Here is a 20,500-nt window from a genome sequence, read left to right as displayed (position 1 = left end):
CCTTTTTGTTTAATCTGTTTACTAATACTCTTTAAATAAGTTCTAAAACTCAAACATGCAACCTGGTATGTAACTTTTTTACACTGTGTTGCCTTATGTAAATGTATCATTATGTCACATGTTGAGTTACCCATAAATAAAACTTGTGCAACAGTCACAGTAAATCATGAAGCAGCAAACACTTTCTGTAAATTCTATTTGAATACAAAGCCATGTCCTGTACAATACTTTAGCTGAATTATGAGAATTGTGTTCATTCTTATCAGTGGAAATGTGGAGTGGAAAGCCATTTTGGCTTATTAGTAAAACAGCTCAGGGAGGAAGCCATTTTGTGGGTTCACCGTGCAGCAAATTAACTAAAAGAGCCATGAGTTTTGGTAGGACAGACACAGGCAGGATGGAGTACCTATAGGAACTGTCAGGGGACTGGGAGAACATTTAGTCTTTCCCAATTGAAGGGTCAGTGATAAAAAACATTAGATCTGCCTCTCTCCCCCCCCCCCCCCCCCCCCTTTTTTATTTTTATTTGTCTCAAGTAGTAATGTTTGACTAATCTTAAATCTTTGGTTGTTTGGTATGATATAACCAAATTGATACAGCTATGAGTTAACTGTATTTAGAAGGGATATGGTAAAACCAATGCCCCTATAAGACCAAACCTCAAGGGGCACTGTTGCTGCTTTTACAATGTTACAATGTCATTTAGCAGACGCTTTTATCCAAAGCGACGTCCATACGAGAACAAGAACAACACAAGCAAAGATCTAGACAAGAGGAAACAAGATCAGTTAGAGTAACAAAGTGCTTCAAGTCAATTTGGGTGCAGGTACTGCCAAGCAGTGTAAAGGCAATGCACAAAATAAATAAGGAATTTTTTATTTATTTTTTATTTTTTATTTTTTTTCGAAATAAGGAACATCTACAATGAAGCAACCAACCAATTTAAGACCTTCCATTATCATCATCAACAATTAACATCACCACAATAATGACCACCATACACTCTGAGGATGTATTTCAGTAACTTCTCAAGATGAAAAGGCTCAAATCAGCTTATAAGCACTGCTCAATGCAGTATTTACATATTGTTTTTATGTTTTGGAAAAACAATCTTTTGATCTTAATGTTTGTCTAATATTTGGAATGTGGTCAATTACGATTAGCTTATTTTATATGCTTCATTTTGCATTTTCTTTCCTGACCTCTGAAGCACATAAACTGTAATGTCACCAAGAACGTTTCATTTGAATTGGAATAAAATACGTAATTGCTTTGATGATGAAGTTTCAGTTGGGGAAAAGGACATGTTTTGCTGAATAAAGTGGAGTGGAGTGTACTATATGTTAATTTTATAGTTAATGTGATTTTTTTTTTTAAATAAAGAAATGTGACAACAAAGAGGTTGAACTTGTTTATTTGTGGCTCCACTAAATGTAATTATTGTTTGTTTCCTTTGGTTTTTCTGTCTTGTCTTATGATACAATAGTGAATTTTGTTCTTTTTTAATGCTAATGTGAGGTGTATTATGTTTAGAATAGAAATGAAAAATATTTTAGATCTGCTCAAGTTTTTTTTGTGTGTTTCTTGTTTTAATATACAGAAAGATAGGAGTGGATAAACTTCTCAATGATCTTGGAAGTGAACTGATGAGAGGTGCGTGTATAACCCATGGCAATAATGAGATACTTTTTTTTCTGTCAAAATTGTGACTGTGTTATTTATTTTTCTTGAGTGATCATTGTTCTTGTCCTGATGTCATAAATAAAGACTCTTTAAAACTTAGAAAATGCTGTAAGCTTGTCTCTATTGATTACTGGACCATCTGGGGTGCAAATTTCAACTCAAGAATCCAAGAACCTTTCTCCATTTACTGACTAAGGGCTAATAGGTATCCTCCCATGAAATGATCATTTGCTTTTCTATGCAAAATACGAATCAATATAATGCCATACATCTCCATGGTGAAACTTCAACCTCATACTTCAATGATCATACAAAAGTTCACAGCGGAAGCGCGTTCTTGTCAATCAATTTGAAACGTTACGTCATATCAATCAAAGCTGAATCGCGTGGAAACTAGGGTGCGTGTGTGTGTGGGCGGGGTAGGTGAGGGTTGATGCGTAGCAAGGTGATCAAACCTAAGTAGTCTGTATATAAATTAGTGCAATTGAAATGGGAAAATAACATTGCTGTCAGCCTCTCGCGAATTAGTTTACACAGCAAATGAGCCGGTTGGAGGAGGATTGTCGTTCAGCTAAAAGATCGTGTCATCGGGAACTTTTGCAAACCTTTCACAAACAACGATGGAAACAAATTATCATTAAACGTAAAGGTTGCACTACATAAGATCACTCTTAGGTGAAGTACCAAACATGGTCTTTGTTGTTTGATTTTGAGCAGAGCTCGTGCGTAAAATCAACTTGCGACAGGGATGAGAGGAGTATAAAGCAATGGAATAGTGCACACCGTTTCATCATTCGTAGATAGTGCTATTCTCTAGGAATAAAGAATATTAAAATTAAAAGCCTAGTAAAATTGCTATTTTTGCGCAATGTTGTTTGAAGTTAACACACTACTTTGACAACCTCACCATTTACACACAGGTTAATGTAGACAGCAAGTTTACTGGTGGTGCAATGTCTCTCACAAAAATATTGAAATATGCAGTTAACTTGGATAAATTAATGCCAGATTATGAAAGCAATTAGATTGATTAATTTTTATTTCAACATCAATATCGACACACGAACCAAGAAATTATTTTTTGTTGAAATCCACATGGTTTGATGAACATACTTTCCAGTCTGTCTCTGGTTTGTTTATTAAGTTGCCCAAAACTAGTTATCTCCTACAATACAGGTTTGCAGATTGTCATCATCAGTTCTTAATGGAAACTTTATTATTGAATGCAAAGTCAGAATATAAGTTAAATAAGCATTAATTGTATAGTGGTCAACATAACTCAAAAGTAACTTTTCAAACAAATGATGCAAAGGCAGCATGGTCACAATCATAGGGAAGTGCAGATTCCACACCCAGCCCATTAATAATCAGACTCATCACACTTTAAGCTGGCAGGTCTCAAGGAAGCTTTAGCCTTGAGTTTCTTGCACAATAAATTACAAGTTGGGCATTGTTAACCACATATGGCTATGCTTTTTCTATGATTTTTGTGTTTGTCAAATGTATGATTATCTAATTAAGACATACCTTAGAAATACAATACCAATGCTTCACATTGTTTTTTCCAGGTTGTCAAAAAAGGATGAGTGGTAATTTACACCAAGCTGCACCTACCATCAAACTGCCTCTGTACTCCCTGAAGGATTAGCAGTGCCTGTTGATGATTCCTGACGGACGTGAAAACACCTTTCTGCTCATCTCTCGGGACTACTCTTCTGGTGAGTTTTCTGAAATGCAGGCTTTTGATGCTGAAACTGTGAATTTCTACATGTCCACTGAAGTAGTTTTGACTACCCTGCTGAATATTGGCTCTTACCATTGGGAGGAGAGATAAGTGGAGAACTGGACTTGGACATAGTAATAGAGTTGTTTCGGAGCTCAGTAAACTCATTGCAATGGGATGTGTTGTAGCTGTAAGCCAGCTGGTTCTGCTGATGCTAGTATTTTAAGTGACCACCACAACACCTCCACAACATGACCATAACTATAATGTTCCCATCAACAGATTAACATTTTCCTGCACTCCTGCAAATCTGTGTATTTAGTCTTTTTAACTCATCCAACCACTTTGTTTTCTGTACTACTTTGTAGAGTTTTTCATTAATCACATAACCCATGAAGTACATTCCTGCTGAGAGCTGCTTGGTGACATGTGTGATACCGAGGAGTCTGCTTGATCAGTCAAGCCAAAGAAAGTTAATTGTTTCAGTGGTGTTGAACTGTTATGCAGTTGTACAGCTTTACTTATATATCAGCACTCATTTAATGCCTCTTATCCAATCAGGTTGCTTGCTTGGAACTAACTGGTGTCTATTTTTTTATATGCTCATGTTGCTGTTGTTGCACCTGCATTTGCCTGGTTAGTGATTGCTGTCGGCTCTCTTCCTTTGCATAGCCTCTGCTGTGACACACCATGCACTAGTTGGTAGCCAAACACAAAAAAAATAGAGTAACAGATTCAGTTAAAGTATGCCTCATATGGAGAGACCCTAGAATGATAAGCCTGTGGTTAGGTCTGTGAAGAGGCTGGAATTAAAGCCTGATTTCCCTGCATTTATTAGTTTGTTTTTGAGGATGCAGATCCAGACTTAGATGAACTCTTTCACTGTTACATCTTTAGTTTTGTGAAGATGCATTTCTGCCAACCTAAACCTTCTGCACATACAAAAATATACGATAAACGACACCCTGGTTAATGGAAAACTCATGCAGCTTTGTAAGGCTGAGTCCATCAGAAGAAGGGACAGAAAAAAAGCCCCTATACAATACCCCTGTGACACGAACTCTAAATGTAATTGTAATAATGTAACTACCATCACATACACCAGTTTATGGAAATATGTTACATAAATCACAATTATTACAGCATTCTTGTTTTTATTTATTTACCCAGTTCTCCTATTTCAGCTATATATCTCCTTCTCTGTGTGAATTGAGACCGACTGAAAAACCTAACCACTTCCTTGTATGTGCACACCCTTGAGATAAAAAGATGATAATTATTGTTGTGTAAAAGTTGTCATTGATACATGTGGAGCCACTTTGCATTCTAGGACAGCTGAAGACTGTGAAATGGACTAAAAATGGTAATTTAGAATAAAGACTTTCCTGTAATGTTTTTTTTGAAGGCCTCTCAGGCCATATGAGCAGCTGGTTGTCTCTGTCCATGGTCCTGAAACAGCTAGTGCAACTGGAAACTGCATTTGTGTTGAAGCATGAATCTCATACGTGTTTCATACTACAATTACTATTACTTCCACTGCTGATGCTGCTACTACTACTACTACTACTACTACACTATTCCTGTAGCTACTACTATGACTGCGCTTGCTGTTACAAATAATGATGGGGATTTGAGTTGATCATGTTCTTGAAATAATTTAATTTTCCCCTCTGGGATGAAATTCATAGTGAAAATTGTATGGCAAAAATTAAATACTAATTCCATGCCTACAAGGATGCATTTCTTTAACAGTTGTTCATATCTTTAACAAGTTTTAAAGCTAGTCACCACTTGCATGCTGTGTTCTAAATCTATAACATTGTGTAAATACTGCTCCCGATTTTTATTTAATAGAAATGAGTGCGTTATCAGTACGAATCTGATTAAAAGAGTGCAAGTTTTATTTGGCTTTAGGTTTCTGTCCAAGTTAAAACGCATGCATAACTCAGTTTATGTCTTGAAACGGTGTAAGTGGGATTCCAGATTCTGCGTTAAAAAAAATACTTCGCTTTGATAGTGTGTGGACTTGATGTGGGTGTCGACTGTGTCAAGGCTACAAGCAGGTGTAAAGAGTGAAAAGCAACTCATGGTGCCGCTGTAGACCAGTGAAAAAGCAGCGCAGACATCTCCACCCACTGGCTGCATTGACGTCGGCTGTAATATGTCTGAAAAATCCCTTCATTCCAAGCTATCTGTCATTGCGTTTTATTTAAATTTGGGATTGTAGATGCTGTATTGAGGTTGAAGTGATTTTGCTCGGCCCAGTCATTTGTACATTGGCGTCGTTTTTTGTCAAGATGGGAGACAAAGGATTTGCAGCGCTTCGTCCTATCCTGTACGCTTCATTCTTTGTAACGCTGCACCTCGTTCATGGAGACTTGAGTTATTCCGTTCCAGAGGAGATGAAACGCGGCTCTATTATCGGAAATATAGCTAAAGATCTCGGTCTTGATCTGAGGACCTTTACTTCTCGAAAGGCCCGTGTGGATTTTGAGGGATCTCGGAAAAGGTACTGTGACATCAATCTGAGTACAGGAGATTTGATCACATCGGAGAGAATGGACAGAGAAAGCCTTTGTGGAAAGAAACCCTCGTGTGTAGTTAAGGTAGATCTGGTTTTGGAAAATCCTCTGGAGCTTCATCGACTTACTCTCCATATCCAGGATGTAAACGACAACTCACCAAAATTCAAAAAGAATTTGATCGAAATGGAAATAAGTGAGTCCGCAGACAAGGGAAACCGTTTCTCTATCGAGGAGGCCCATGACGCAGATATAGGTCAAAATGCTGTTCAAAGGTACAACCTACAAAAGAACGAAAATTTCATTCTCGCTGTTGACAGCAACAAGGTTGAGCTTGTGTTGGAGAATACACTTGATCGAGAAAAAGAGAAGAAGATAAATTTGCTCCTCACAGCTTTAGATGGAGGCTCTCCTCAGAGATCAGGTACAGTAGTCATTCACGTCACTGTACTGGATGCTAATGATAACGCCCCAGTGTTCAGTCAGGCCGTTTATAAAGCCAGTCTGCCTGAAAACTCTCCTCTAGAGACTGTAGTGATTAAAGTTAGTGCTACAGATGCAGATGAGGGAGTGAACGGAGATGTGACGTATGACTTTGGCCACATGTCTGATGATGATGTAAATGTGTTTTCTATTGATGCTAAAATGGGAGAAATTCGAGTGAGTGGTGTTATTGACTACGAAGAAAGTAGTTCCTATGACATAAGGGTGGAGGCTAAAGATGGATTAGGGCTTACCTCGTACGCTAAAGTCATAATAGATGTTACTGATGTGAATGACAATGCACCAGTGATATATTTGAAATCACTGTCTAATCCCATACCTGAGAACGTGTCACCTGGTACAGAGGTGGGCATCATTAACGTGCAGGACAGGGACTCTGAGACTAACGGACAGGTCCGCTGCTCCATTCAGCAAAATGTCCCTTTTAAGTTGGTTCCTTCTATTAAAAACTATTATTCTCTGGTGAGCACAGGACAGCTGGACCGTGAACTAGTGTCTGATTACAACATTACAATCAGTGCCACTGACGAGGGCTCTCCACCTCTGTCCTCCTCTAAAAGTGTTCAGTTATCTGTAGCAGACATCAACGACAACCCACCTGTGTTTGAGGAACAGTCGTACAGCGCATATGTGAGTGAGAATAACAAACCTGGCTCCACTTTATGCTCCGTTAGTGCGCGAGACCCTGACTGGAGACAGAACGGTACAGTGATTTATTCTCTGTTAGGCGGTGAGGTGAACGGTGCCCCGGTGTCCTCGTATGTGTCAGTGAACGGAGACACGGGGGTGATCCACGCTGTGAGGTCGTTTGATTATGAACAGTTCAGGAGCTTCAAAGTGCACGTGATGGCCAGAGACAACGGCTCTCCTCCGCTCAGCAGCAACATGACCGTGAGTGTGTTCATATCGGATGTGAATGACAACTCTCCTCAGATCCTGTATCCCGGGCCGGAGGGCAACTCGTTCATGACCGAGCTGGTCCCCAAAGCTGCACACGGAGGCTCTCTGGTGTCCAAAGTGATAGCGGTGGACGCGGACTCCGGACAGAACGCCTGGCTGTCGTATCATATAGTGAAATCCACTGATCCTGGCCTTTTCACTATTGGTGTCCACAGCGGAGAGATCAGGACCCAGCGGGACATTTCTGAATCTGACAGCATGAAACAGAACCTTATTGTGTCAGTGAAAGATAACGGACAGCCCTCTCTGTCTGCCACCTGTTCCATGTATTTACTGATTTCTGATAACTTGGCTGAGGTGCCAGAACTGAAGGACATTTCGTATGATGAGAAGAACTCCAAGCTGACCTCTTATCTGATCATCGCGCTGGTGTGTGTGTCGACGTTTTTCCTGACCTTCATCATCATCATCCTGGGTGTGAGGTTTTGTCGCAGGAGAAAGCCCAGACTGTTGTTTGACGGAGCAGTGGCCATTCCCAGCGCGTATCTCCCTCCTAATTACGCAGATGTTGACGGCACAGGAACTTTACGCAGCGCTTACAATTATGACGCCTACCTGACAACAGGATCTCGAACCAGTGACTTTAAGTTTGTGTCATCTTACAATGACAACACACTGCCTGCTGACCAGACTCTGAGGAAAAGTCCATCCGACTTTGCTGACCCGTTTGAAGACCTGGATGCTTCATTAGAGGTAGGAACCGCTCAAACCTAAAGTGGCCTGTGCAATGTGTTTGTATTAATTAATAGATTTACGCATCAGAATTTCCATGCTGCAACATGATTTTGAACTCAAAAATTCAGAAGTTCTTTTTTTTGGGGAAACATCCTTTTATCGAGTAAGCGGTCAACTTTACTCTTTTCAGTGTCTGTTGTTAAATCACGTCACTGAAGGATTAAAAAAAAATCTTACTGTCCATCAAAACCTCCCCTTTATTTATGCTTTTGATTTGAACAATTTATCTCTTTACCTTTTTGTCATCATATATTGGGTTATGTTAAGGCTAAGTTTATGGATTCTCTTCAGGTAACGTCAATGAAGTGTTCACCTTAAATTTGATTATTCGACAGGATAGTTTTAAAGAATAAATCAATACGTATATAAATTAATCTCTCACCCTTTCACGTTATTATGGTCTAAGTTAGGTTCCCTGGGGACTAGCATAGGTTTCAACTAACGTGTGCATCAGCTCTGTTTAATATGAAGGTAACTGTCCATGGTCCTGAACTTCTGCACGCTCTCAGGATCAGCTGCCTTAATGGATGTCTGTTTTGTTTTTTTTAAACTCAGTCATCATTTCTAGACTTCCAGGGCACTACTACCACCACTTCCTCTTGAAATAAGAAAAAAATGTAAAACTAATTATTATAATGCCAAGAAAATTACAACGAAATGCATTTGAACCGCAAACGTCGTATTATAAATATTGTCATGATTTTATCTGGTCATTAGTTGAACTATTGTACACCTGGCAACAGTTTCATACTTAAACGTCAGGTCACACTCCGAATTAATTTGTCCGTGCTGTATTAAACGTCCATCTGTCTTTGTCAGTTGCTCAACCAGTCATATAATTTAAGCTATATCCTTGTATATGTGAACAATAGCTTTCAAAACAGTAAAGGAACAGCATGGCATATTTGTAACTACATCTTAATGATCTTAGTTTAGTCTTTCTCAATGACAGAGATGCAACCTGGGTGGTTAATTAAAATTGATTAGCAACGCATAGACGATTAATATTAAACTGAGCTCACGTATTATGTGGGTTTAGACCGTGTGGAGATTATTAAATTGCACATCAGTGTGAAGATAAAAATTGACTCATGGTGTCGCTGTTGGCTGACAAATATCGGGCACTCTCTACTCCACCCATTGCATTTGCAGGACAGTTGCAGATTTTCAAGGCACTGGGTCATTTTTGAACGTGTTTTATCGTGGTCGTTGCTGCAAATGTTTGGATTATTGAGCGTCCATAGAAAGCTTCTATTTCACTTAACTGGACATTATAAGGAAATTCTAATAACAAGGAAGGAAGTCGTTGTTTTGAGAGAATGGGAGACAAAGGATTTGCAGCACTTCGACCGATCCTCTGCTTCGCCTCCTTCTTTGTAACGGTGCAGGTCGTTAATGGAGACCTGAGTTACTCTATCCCAGAGGAGATGAAACGCGGGTCTGTTATTGGAAATATAGCTAAAGATCTCGGTATTGATCTGAGGACATTTTCTTCTCGAAAGGCCCGTGTGGATTTTGAGGAATCTCGGAAAAGGTACTGTGACATCAATCTGAATACAGGAGATTTGATAACATCGGAGAGAATGGACAGAGAAAGCCTTTGTGGCAAGAAACCCTCGTGTGTAGTTAAAGTAGATCTGGTTTTGGAAAATCCTCTGGAGCTTCATCGACTTACTCTCCATATCCAGGATGTAAACGACAACTCACCAAAATTCAAAAAGAATTTGATCGAAATGGAAATAGGAGAGTCCGCAGGCAAGGGAAACCGTTTCTCTATCGAGAAGGCTCATGACGCAGATATAGGTCAAAATGCTGTTCAAAGGTACAACCTACAAAAGAACGAAAATTTCATTCTCGCTGTTGACAGCAACAAGGTTGAGCTTGTGTTGGAGAATACACTTGATCGAGAGAAAGAGAAGGAGATAAATTTGCTCCTCACAGCTTTAGATGGAGGCTCTCCTCAGAGATCAGGTACAGTAGTCATTCACGTCACTGTACTGGATGCTAATGATAACGCCCCAGTGTTCAGTCAGGCCGTTTATAAAGCCAGTCTGCCTGAAAACTCTCCTGTAGAGACTCTAGTGATTAAAGTTAGTGCTACAGATGCAGATGAGGGAGTGAATGGAGATGTGACGTATGACTTTGGTCACATGTCTGATGATGATGTAAATGTGTTTTCTATTGATGCTAAAATGGGAGAAATTCGAGTGACTGGTGTTATTGACTACGAAGAAAGTAGTTCTTATGAAATAAATGTTGAGGCTAAAGATGGATTAGGACTTACCTCGTACGCCAAAGTAATAATAGATGTTACTGATGTCAATGATAATGCTCCAGTGATATATCTGAAATCACTGTCTAATCCCATACCTGAGAACGTGTCACCTGGTACAGAGGTGGGCATCATCAACGTGCAGGACAGGGACTCAGAGACTAACGGACAGGTCCGCTGCTCCATTCAGCAAAATGTCCCTTTTAAGTTGGTTCCTTCTATTAAAAACTATTATTCTCTGGTGAGCACAGGACAGCTGGACCGTGAACTAGTGTCTGATTACAACATTACAATCAGTGCCACTGATGAGGGCTCTCCACCTCTGTCCTCCTCTAAAAGTGTTCAGTTATCTGTAGCAGACATCAACGACAACCCACCTGTGTTTGAGGAACAGTCGTACAGCGCATATGTGAGTGAGAATAACAAACCTGGCTCCACGTTATGTTCCGTTAGTGCTCGAGACCCCGACTGGAGACAGAACGGTACAGTGATTTATTCCCTGTTAGGCGGTGAGGTGAACGGTGCCCCGGTGTCCTCGTATGTGTCAGTGAACGGAGACACGGGGGTGATCCACGCTGTGAGGTCGTTTGATTATGAACAGTTCAGGAGCTTCAAAGTGCACGTGATGGCCAGAGACAACGGGTCTCCTCCGCTCAGCAGCAACGTGACCGTGAGTGTGTTCATATCGGATGTGAATGACAACTCTCCTCAGATCCTGTACCCCGGGCCGGAGGGCAACTCGTTCATGACCGAGCTGGTCCCCAAAGCTGCACACGGAGGCTCTCTGGTGTCCAAAGTGATAGCGGTGGACGCGGACTCCGGACAGAACGCCTGGCTGTCGTATCATATAGTGAAATCAACTGATCCGGGCCTTTTCACTATTGGTGTCCACAGCGGAGAGATCAGGACCCAGCGGGACATTTCTGAATCTGACAGCATGAAACAGAACCTTATTGTGTCAGTGAAAGATAACGGACAGCCCTCTCTGTCTGCCACCTGTTCCATGTATTTACTGATTTCTGATAACTTGGCTGAGGTGCCAGAACTGAAGGACATTTCTTATGATGAGAAGAACTCCAAGCTGACCTCTTATCTGATCATCGCGCTGGTGTGTGTGTCGACGTTTTTCCTGACCTTCATCATCATCATCCTGGGTGTGAGGTTTTGTCGCAGGAGGAAGCCTAGACTGTTGTTTGACGGAGCAGTGGCCATCCCCAGTGCGTATCTCCCTCCTAATTACGCAGATGTTGACGGCACAGGAACTTTACGCAGCGCTTACAATTATGACGCCTACCTGACAACAGGGTCTCGAACCAGTGACTTTAAGTTTGTGTCATCTTACAATGACAACACACTGCCTGCTGACCAGACTCTGAGGAAAAGCCCATCCGACTTTGCTGACGTTTTTGGAGAGTCAGATGGATCCCCAGAGGTATGACTTTTTTAAGTCTTAAAGTGTGCTTCTGGTGTCTTCTTACTTGCTATATCGGCTGTGTAATTCATGTTTTGGTCTGAGTACCTCTCCGAATTTGATATCAGTGTTTCAATTTTACTGAGCATTTGCTGAGCAACATTTTTTCTACTTATGTTGGCCATGGACCATTGTTTATTGTCTACCAGTTTTATGAAATGTGCTTTAAATTGAACTTTTCCCCTAATGTGGTAAACGTTGTATTGTTCTCAGTTTTGTTTTTAGGGTCCAGTTTCCCATAGATACTGACAGAGTCTTTCAGTTTTCGATAATGAGAAAAAGTCTATCACACTTTCCAACTTTTTTAAACAAATACATCTTAAGAGGTAGGAACCATTCAATTCAGTGCTGGATAAAAATACATTCGTTTTAGTACTTTCATTAGGTAGTTTTATTTTCCATTTGGAATACTGTGGAAATAATTGTGTATCCACCTTGCTTAAGGGGTGTCTTTAAATCTGTTTCTCATATAAAATTTTAAATCATGTGATGTTGTAGTCACTGTTTTGTTTGCATAATACATCGCTAAATGATGACATCATTTTTTATCTTGTTTTCCCTCACCTCCATTACGGTCCTTGCTTTGTTGTTTGGATTGGAACCGTTTTTTCCTTCTTTTTTAACACATGCTGTGGTGTGTCACTGCAACATTGATGGATATTTCCATCTCATGTCTCAGAAGTACTTATTTTGAAAGTGGTCTTTAGCATGTACGTTCAAAACATTTTTGGTGTGTTCTTCTGAAAAAGTAGCATCACGTCTAGTAATGAATCCGTGTGAACTACAGTGAATCTCTCACAGAGTCATGACATTACGATCCAAGATCAATTTCCAATAGGCGGTTGTGGGGTTCCACATTGTTACATCAGTTCTCTTATATGAAGGAATCTGTCCATGGTGCTGAAACCCTGCTCGATCTTTTTGTGTACTCAGCCTGAACTTATTTCCCCCCTGCTTACTATTATCTCGACTTCATCTTTTAATCTTAAACATGAGGATGTTAACTATGACAAAATTTACAATAACCATCAAAACAATGATAGGAATATAAAACATACGTACACCAAAACGTCGTACTAACATTTACATAATTGCATCTGGTCATTGTCTAAATACAGAGCGCTTACCAACGGTGACTCAACAGCAGTCCACACTGGTATTGAAATGCATAGGGTATTGTACTCAACGTGTCTTGGCCTTGTTCTAAAAACCTCTTCCATTCACATCATTTTAGTCTACGTCCGCAGTATGTAAATTATTACTGAAAAAAGGTAAATAATAAAGGAGGCACATTAAAAACTGCATATATGTTTTTATCACTATTTGCAAATGATCTTCAGTTTTTGGCAAGAGACATCTTGTGTATATAAATATATATAAAAAACAATTTTTACACGGTTTATATTGGCGTGATTTCACGTTGTTTTCTTGTGGTTTTAGACTGTGAAAACTATAAATATACACACCCGTGTTAAGATCAAAAGTGACTCCTGGTGTCGCTGTTGGCTGAAAGATGACTGGCACTCACCACTCCACCCACTACTGCTGCGTGGAGCAGTTGCAGATATTCGAGAGAAACCTGGACATTTTCGAACATGTTTTATCGTGGTCGTTGCTGTAAACGTTTGGATATTGAGTGTTGAAGGATAATTGTCTATTCAATTGCACGGATAGTGTCGGCGAGGTGATGAAAAAAAACTAGCAGGGATATTTTTCGGTCTAATAATGGGAGACAAAGGATTTGCAGTGCTTCGTTCGATCCTCTGCTTCGTTTCCTTCTTTGTAACGCTGCACCTCGTGCATGGAGACCTGAGTTATTCTATTCCAGAGGAGATGAAACGCGGCTCTACTATTGGAAATATAGCTAATGATCTCGGTCTTGATCTGAGGACCTTTACTTCTCGAAAGGCCCGTGTGGATTTTGAGGGATCTCGGAAAAGGTACTGTGACATCAATCTGAATACAGGAGATTTGATCACATCGGAGAGAATGGACAGAGAAAGTCTTTGCGGCAAGAAACCCTCGTGTGTTTTACAGGTAGATCTGGTTTTGGAAAATCCTCTGGAGCTTCATCGTGTCAGTCTTCGTGTTCAAGATGTGAACGACAACTCACCAAAATTCAGAGAAAATTTAATTGAGATGGAAATAAGTGAGTCTGCTGAAAAGGGAAACCGCTTTTCTATCGAGGAGGCCCATGACGCAGATATAGGTCAAAATGCTGTTCAAAGGTACAACCTACAGAAGAACGACAATTTTATTCTCGCTGTTGACAGCAACAGGGTTGAACTTGTGTTGGAGAATAAACTTGATCGTGAAAAAGAGAAGGAGCTTAATTTGCTCCTCACAGCTTTAGATGGAGGCTCTCCTCAGAGATCAGGTACAGTAGTCATTCACGTCACTGTACTGGATGCTAATGATAACGCCCCAGTGTTCAGTCAGGCCGTTTATAAAGCCAGTCTGCCTGAAAACTCTCCTGTAGAGACTGTAGTGATTAAAGTTAGTGCTACAGATGCAGATGAGGGAGTGAATGGAGATGTGACGTATCATTTCGGTCACGTGTCTGATGACGACGTAAATGTGTTTTCTATTAACCGCAAAACGGGAGAAATTCGAGTAATTGGTATTATTGATTATGAAGAAAGCAGTTCATTTGAAATGAGAGTTCAAGCTAAAGATGGTTTAGGACTTACCTCGTACGCCAAAGTAATAATAGATGTTACTGATGTCAATGACAATTCTCCAGTGATATATCTGAAATCAATGACTAATCCCATACCTGAGAACGTGTCACCTGGTACAGAGGTGGGCATCATCAACGTGCAGGACAGAGACTCTGAGACTAACGGACAGGTCCGCTGCTCCATTCAGCAAAATGTCCCTTTTAAGTTGGTTCCTTCTATTAAAAACTATTATTCTCTGGTGAGCACAGGACAGCTGGACCGTGAACTAGTGTCTGATTACAACATCACAATCAGTGCCACTGACGAGGGTTCTCCACCTCTGTCCTCCTCTAAAAGTGTTCAGTTATCTGTAGCAGACATCAACGACAACCCACCTGTGTTTGAGGAACAGTCGTACAGCGCATATGTGAGTGAGAATAACAAACCTGGCTCCACTTTATGCTCCGTAAGTGCTCGAGACCCTGACTGGAGACAGAACGGTACAGTGATTTATTCTCTGTTAGGCGGTGAGGTGAACGGTGCCCCGGTGTCCTCGTATGTGTCAGTGAACGGAGACACGGGGGTGATCCACGCTGTGAGATCGTTTGATTATGAACAGTTCAGGAGCTTCAAAGTGCACGTGATGGCCAGAGACAACGGCTCTCCTCCGCTCAGCAGCAACGTGACCGTGAGTGTGTTCATGTCGGATGTGAATGACAACTCTCCTCAGATCCTGTACCCCGGGCCGGAGGGCAACTCGTTCATGACCGAGCTGGTCCCCAAAGCTGCACACGGAGGCTCTCTGGTGTCCAAAGTGATAGCGGTGGACGCGGACTCCGGCCAGAACGCCTGGCTGTCGTATCATATAGTGAAATCCACAGATCCGGGACTTTTCACTATTGGTGTCCACAGTGGAGAGATCAGGACCCAGCGTGATATTTCTGAATCTGACAGTATGAAACAGAACCTTATTGTGTCAGTGAAAGATAACGGACAGCCCTCTCTGTCTGCCACCTGTTCCATGTATTTACTGATTTCTGATAACTTGGCTGAGGTGCCAGAACTGAAGGACATTTCGTATGATGAGAAGAACTCCAAGCTGACCTCTTATCTGATCATCGCGCTGGTGTGTGTCTCTACGTTTTTCCTGACCTTTATCATCATCATCCTGGGTGTGAGGTTTTGTCGCAGGAGAAAGCCCAGACTGTTGTTTGACGGAGCAGTGGCCATTCCCAGCGCGTATCTCCCTCCTAATTACGCAGATGTTGACGGCACAGGAACTTTACGCAGCGCTTACAATTATGACGCCTACCTGACAACAGGATCTCGAACCAGTGACTTTAAGTTTGTGTCATCTTACAATGACAACACACTGCCTGCTGACCAGACTCTGAGGAAAAGTCCATCAGACTTTGCTGACCCGTTTGAAGACCTGGATGCTTCATTAGAGGTAGGAACCGCTCAAACCTAAAGTGGCCTGTGCAATGTGTTTGTATTAATTAATAGATTTACGCATCAGAATTTCCATGCTGCAACATGATTTTGAACTCAAAAATTCAGAAGTTCTTTTTTTTGGGGAAACATCCTTTATCGAGTAAGCGGTCAACTTTACTCTTTTCAGTGTCTGTTGTTAAATCACGTCACTGAAGGATTAAAAAAAAATCTTACTGTCCATCAAAACCTCCCCTTTATTTATGCTTTTGATTTGAGCAATTTATCTCTTTACCTTTTTGTCATCATATATTGGGTTATGTTAAGGCTAAGTTTATGGATTCTCTTCAGGTAACGTCAATGAAGTGTTCACCTTAAATTTGATTATTCGACAGGATAGTTTTAAAGAATAAATCAATACGTATATAAATTAATCTCTCACCCTTTCACGTTATTATGGTCTAAGTTAGGTTCCCTGGGGACTAGCATAGGTTTCAACTAACGTGTGCATCAGCTCTGTTTAATATGAAGGTAACTGTCCATGGTCCTGAACTTCTGCACGCTCTCAGGATCAGCTGCCTTAATGGATGTCTGTTTTGTTTTTTTTAAACTCAGTCATCATTTCTAGACTTCCAGGGCACTACTACCACCACTTCCTCTTGAAATAAGAAAAAATGTAAAACTAATTATTATAATGCCAAGAAAATTACAACGAAATGCATTTGAACCGCAAACGTCGTATTATAAATATTGTCATGATTTTATCTGGTCATTAGTTGAACTATTGTACACCTGGCAACAGTTTCATACTTTACGTCAGGTCACACTGCGAATTAATTTGACCGTGCTGTATTAAACGTCCATCTGTCTTTGTCAGTGGCTCAACCAGTCATATAATTTAAGCTATATCCTTGTATATGTGAACAATAGCTTTCAAAACAGTAAAGGAACAGCATGGCATATTTGTAACTACATCTTAATGATCTTGGTTTAGCCTTTCTCAATGACAGAGATGCAACCTGGGTGGTTAATTAAAATTGATTAGCAACGCATAGACGATTAATATTAAACTGAGTTCACGTATTATGTGGGTTTAGACCGTGTGGAGATTATTAAATTGCACATCAGTGTGAAGATAAAAATTGACTCATGGTGTCGCTGTTGGCTGACAAATATCGGGCACTCTCTACTCCACCCATTGCATTTGCAGGACAGTTGCAGATTTTCAAGGCACTGGGTCATTTTTGAACGTGTTTTATCGTGGTCGTTGCTGCAAATGTTTGGATTATTGAGCGTCCATAGAAAGCTTCTATTTCACTTAACTGGACATTATAAGGAAATTCTAATAACAAGGAAGGAAGTCGTTGTTTTGAGAGAATGGGAGACAAAGGATTTGCAGCACTTCGACCGATCCTCTGCTTCGCCTCCTTCTTTGTAACGGTGCAGGTCGTTAATGGAGACCTGAGTTACTCTATCCCAGAGGAGATGAAACGCGGGTCTGTTATTGGAAATATAGCTAAAGATCTCGGTATTGATCTGAGGACATTTTCTTCTCGAAAGGCCCGTGTGGATTTTGAGGAATCTCGGAAAAGGTACTGTGACATCAATCTGAATACAGGAGATTTGATAACATCGGAGAGAATGGACAGAGAAAGCCTTTGTGGCAAGAAACCCTCGTGTGTAGTGAAGGTAGATCTGGTTTTGGAAAATCCACTTGAGCTCAATCGACTTACTCTCCATATCCAGGATGTGAACGACAACTCGCCAAAATTCAAAAAGAATTTGATCGAAATGGAAATCAGAGAGTCCGCAGACAAGGGAAACCGTTTTTCTATCGAGAAGGCCCATGACGCAGATATAGGTCAAAATGCCGTTCAAAGGTACAACCTACAGAAGAACGACAATTTTATCCTCGCCGTTGACAGCAACAGGGTTGAGCTTGTGTTGGAGAATACACTTGATCGAGAGAAGCAAAACGAGCTAAATTTGCTCCTCACAGCTTTAGATGGAGGCTCCCCGCAGAGATCAGGAACAGTAGTCATTCACGTCACTGTACTGGATGCTAATGATAACGCCCCAGTGTTCAGTCAGGCCGTTTATAAAGCCAGTCTGCCTGAAAACTCTCCTCTAGAGACTGTAGTGATTAAAGTTAGTGCTACGGATGCAGATGACGGAGTGAATGGAGACGTGACGTATGACTTTGATCACATGTCTGATGATGATGTAAATGTGTTTTCTATTGATGCTAAAATGGGAGAAATTCGAGTGAGTGGTGTTATTGACTACGAAGAAAGTAGTTCTTATGAAATAAATGTTGAGGCTAAAGATGGATTAGGACTTACCTCGTACGCTAAAGTCATAATAGATGTTACTGATGTGAATGACAATGCACCAGTGATATATTTGAAATCACTGTCTAATCCCATACCTGAGAACGTGTCACCTGGTACAGAGGTGGGCATCATTAACGTGCAGGACAGAGACTCTGAGACTAACGGACAGGTCCGCTGCTCCATTCAGCAAAATGTCCCTTTTAAGTTGGTTCCTTCTATTAAAAACTATTATTCTCTGGTGAGCACAGGACAGCTGGACCGTGAACTAGTGTCTGATTACAACATTACAATCAGTGCCACTGACGAGGGCTCTCCACCTCTGTCCTCCTCTAAAAGTGTTCAGTTATCTGTAGCAGACATCAACGACAACCCACCTGTGTTTGAGGAACAGTCGTACAGCGCATATGTGAGTGAGAATAACAAACCTGGCTCCACTTTATGCTCCGTTAGTGCGCGAGACCCTGACTGGAGACAGAACGGTACAGTGATTTATTCTCTGTTAGGCGGTGAGGTGAACGGTGCCCCGGTGTCCTCGTATGTGTCAGTGAACGGAGACACGGGGGTGATCCACGCTGTGAGGTCGTTTGATTATGAACAGTTCAGGAGCTTCAAAGTGCACGTGATGGCCAGAGACAACGGCTCTCCTCCGCTCAGCAGCAACGTGACCGTGAGTGTGTTCATATCGGATGTGAATGACAACTCTCCTCAGATCCTGTACCCCGGGCCGGAGGGCAACTCGTTCATGACCGAGCTGGTCCCCAAAGCTGCACACGGAGGCTCTCTGGTGTCCAAAGTGATAGCGGTGGACGCGGACTCCGGACAGAACGCTTGGCTGTCGTACCAAATAGTGAAATCCACTGATCCTGGCCTTTTCACTATTGGTGTCCACAGCGGAGAGATCAGGACCCAGCGGGACATTTCTGAATCGGAAAGCATGAAACAGAACCTTATTGTGTCAGTGAAAGATAACGGACAGCCCTCTCTGTCTGCCACCTGTTCCATGTATTTACTGATTTCTGATAACTTGGCTGAGGTGCCAGAACTGAAGGACATTTCGTATGATGAGAAGAACTCCAAACTGACCTCTTATCTGATCATCGCGCTAGTGTGTGTGTCTACCTTTTTCCTGACCTTCATCATCATCATCCTGGGTGTGAGGTTTTGTCGCAGGAGAAAGCCCAGACTGTTGTTTGATGGAGCAGTGGCCATCCCCAGTGCGTATCTCCCTCCTAATTACGCAGATGTTGACGGCACAGGAACTTTACGCAGCGCTTACAATTATGACGCCTACCTGACAACAGGGTCTCGAACCAGTGACTTCAAGTTTGTGTCATCTTACAATGACAACACACTGCCTGCTGACCAGACGCTGATGAAAAGCCCATCCGACTTTGCTGACGTTTTTGGAGAGTCAGATGGATCCCCAGAGGTATGACTTTTTTAAGTCTTAAAGTGTGCTTCTGGTGTCTTCTTACGTGCTTTATCGGCTTTGTAATTCATGTTTTGGTCTGAGTACCTCCCCGAATTTGATATCATTGTTTTTGTTTTACTGAGCATTTGCTGAGCAACATTTTTTCTACTTATGTTGACCATGGACCATTGTTTATTGTCTACCAGTTTTATGAAATGTGCTTTAAATTGAACGTTTCCCCTAATGTGGTAAACGTTGTATTGTTCTCAGTTTTGTTTTTAGGGTCCAGTTTCCGATAGATACTGACAGAGTCTTTAGGTTTTCGATAATGAGGAAAAGTCTATTACACTTTCCAACCCGTTTGAACAAATGCATCTTAAGAGGTAGGAACCATTCAATTCAGTGCTGGATAAAAATACATTCGTTTTAGTACTTTCATTAGGTAGTTTTATTTTCCATTTGGAATACTGTGGAAATAATTGTGTATCCACCTTGCTTAAGGGGTGTCTTTAAATCTGTTTCTCATATAAAATTTTAAACCATGTGATGTTGTAGTCACTGTTTTGTTTGCATAATACATCGCTAAATGATGACATCATTTTTTATCTTGTTTTCCCTCACCTCCATTAAGGTCCTTGCTTTGTTGTTTGGATTGGAACCGTTTTTTCCTTCTTTTTTAACACATGCTGTGGTGTGTTACTGCAACATTGATGGATATTTCCATCTCATGTCTCAGAAGTACTTATTTTGAAAGTGGCCTTTAGCATGAACGTTCAAAACATTTTTGGTGTGTTC

The 20,500-nt window shown here is 41.1% G+C and overlaps 4 protein-coding genes across 4 annotated transcripts; all 4 read left to right on the top strand.

Annotated features, from left to right (window-relative positions):
* The first annotated feature begins 5,703 nt into the window (after positions 1-5,703).
* On the top strand, positions 5,704-8,106 carry LOC117817626 (protocadherin gamma-A4-like). Its single transcript, XM_034690380.1, has one exon. The coding sequence runs from the start codon at positions 5,704-5,706 to the stop codon at positions 8,104-8,106; it is 2,403 nt and encodes an 800-aa protein (XP_034546271.1).
* A 1,304-nt stretch (positions 8,107-9,410) lies between these two features.
* LOC117818017 (protocadherin gamma-A12-like) lies at positions 9,411-12,312 on the top strand. Its single transcript, XM_034690871.1, has one exon. It carries the CDS (start codon positions 9,447-9,449, stop codon positions 11,835-11,837), a length of 2,391 nt encoding a protein of 796 aa, XP_034546762.1. The 5' UTR covers positions 9,411-9,446; the 3' UTR covers positions 11,838-12,312.
* A 1,120-nt stretch (positions 12,313-13,432) lies between these two features.
* Positions 13,433-16,001, top strand: LOC117817625 (protocadherin gamma-A12-like). The gene has a single exon (XM_034690379.1). The coding sequence runs from the start codon at positions 13,596-13,598 to the stop codon at positions 15,999-16,001; it is 2,406 nt and encodes an 801-aa protein (XP_034546270.1). The 5' UTR covers positions 13,433-13,595.
* Positions 16,002-17,302: 1,301 nt separating this feature from the next.
* Positions 17,303-19,981, top strand: LOC117818018 (protocadherin gamma-A4-like). The gene has a single exon (XM_034690872.1). It carries the CDS (start codon positions 17,339-17,341, stop codon positions 19,727-19,729), a length of 2,391 nt encoding a protein of 796 aa, XP_034546763.1. The 5' UTR covers positions 17,303-17,338; the 3' UTR covers positions 19,730-19,981.
* The last annotated feature ends 519 nt before the right edge of the window (positions 19,982-20,500 follow it).

Source organism: Notolabrus celidotus, chromosome 8, assembly GCF_009762535.1.
Source record: "Notolabrus celidotus isolate fNotCel1 chromosome 8, fNotCel1.pri, whole genome shotgun sequence".
Taxonomy (NCBI): Eukaryota; Metazoa; Chordata; class Actinopteri; order Labriformes; family Labridae; genus Notolabrus; species Notolabrus celidotus.
The sequence above is the reverse complement of the archived record's forward strand: the minus strand, read 5'-3'. Positions and strand labels throughout refer to the sequence as shown.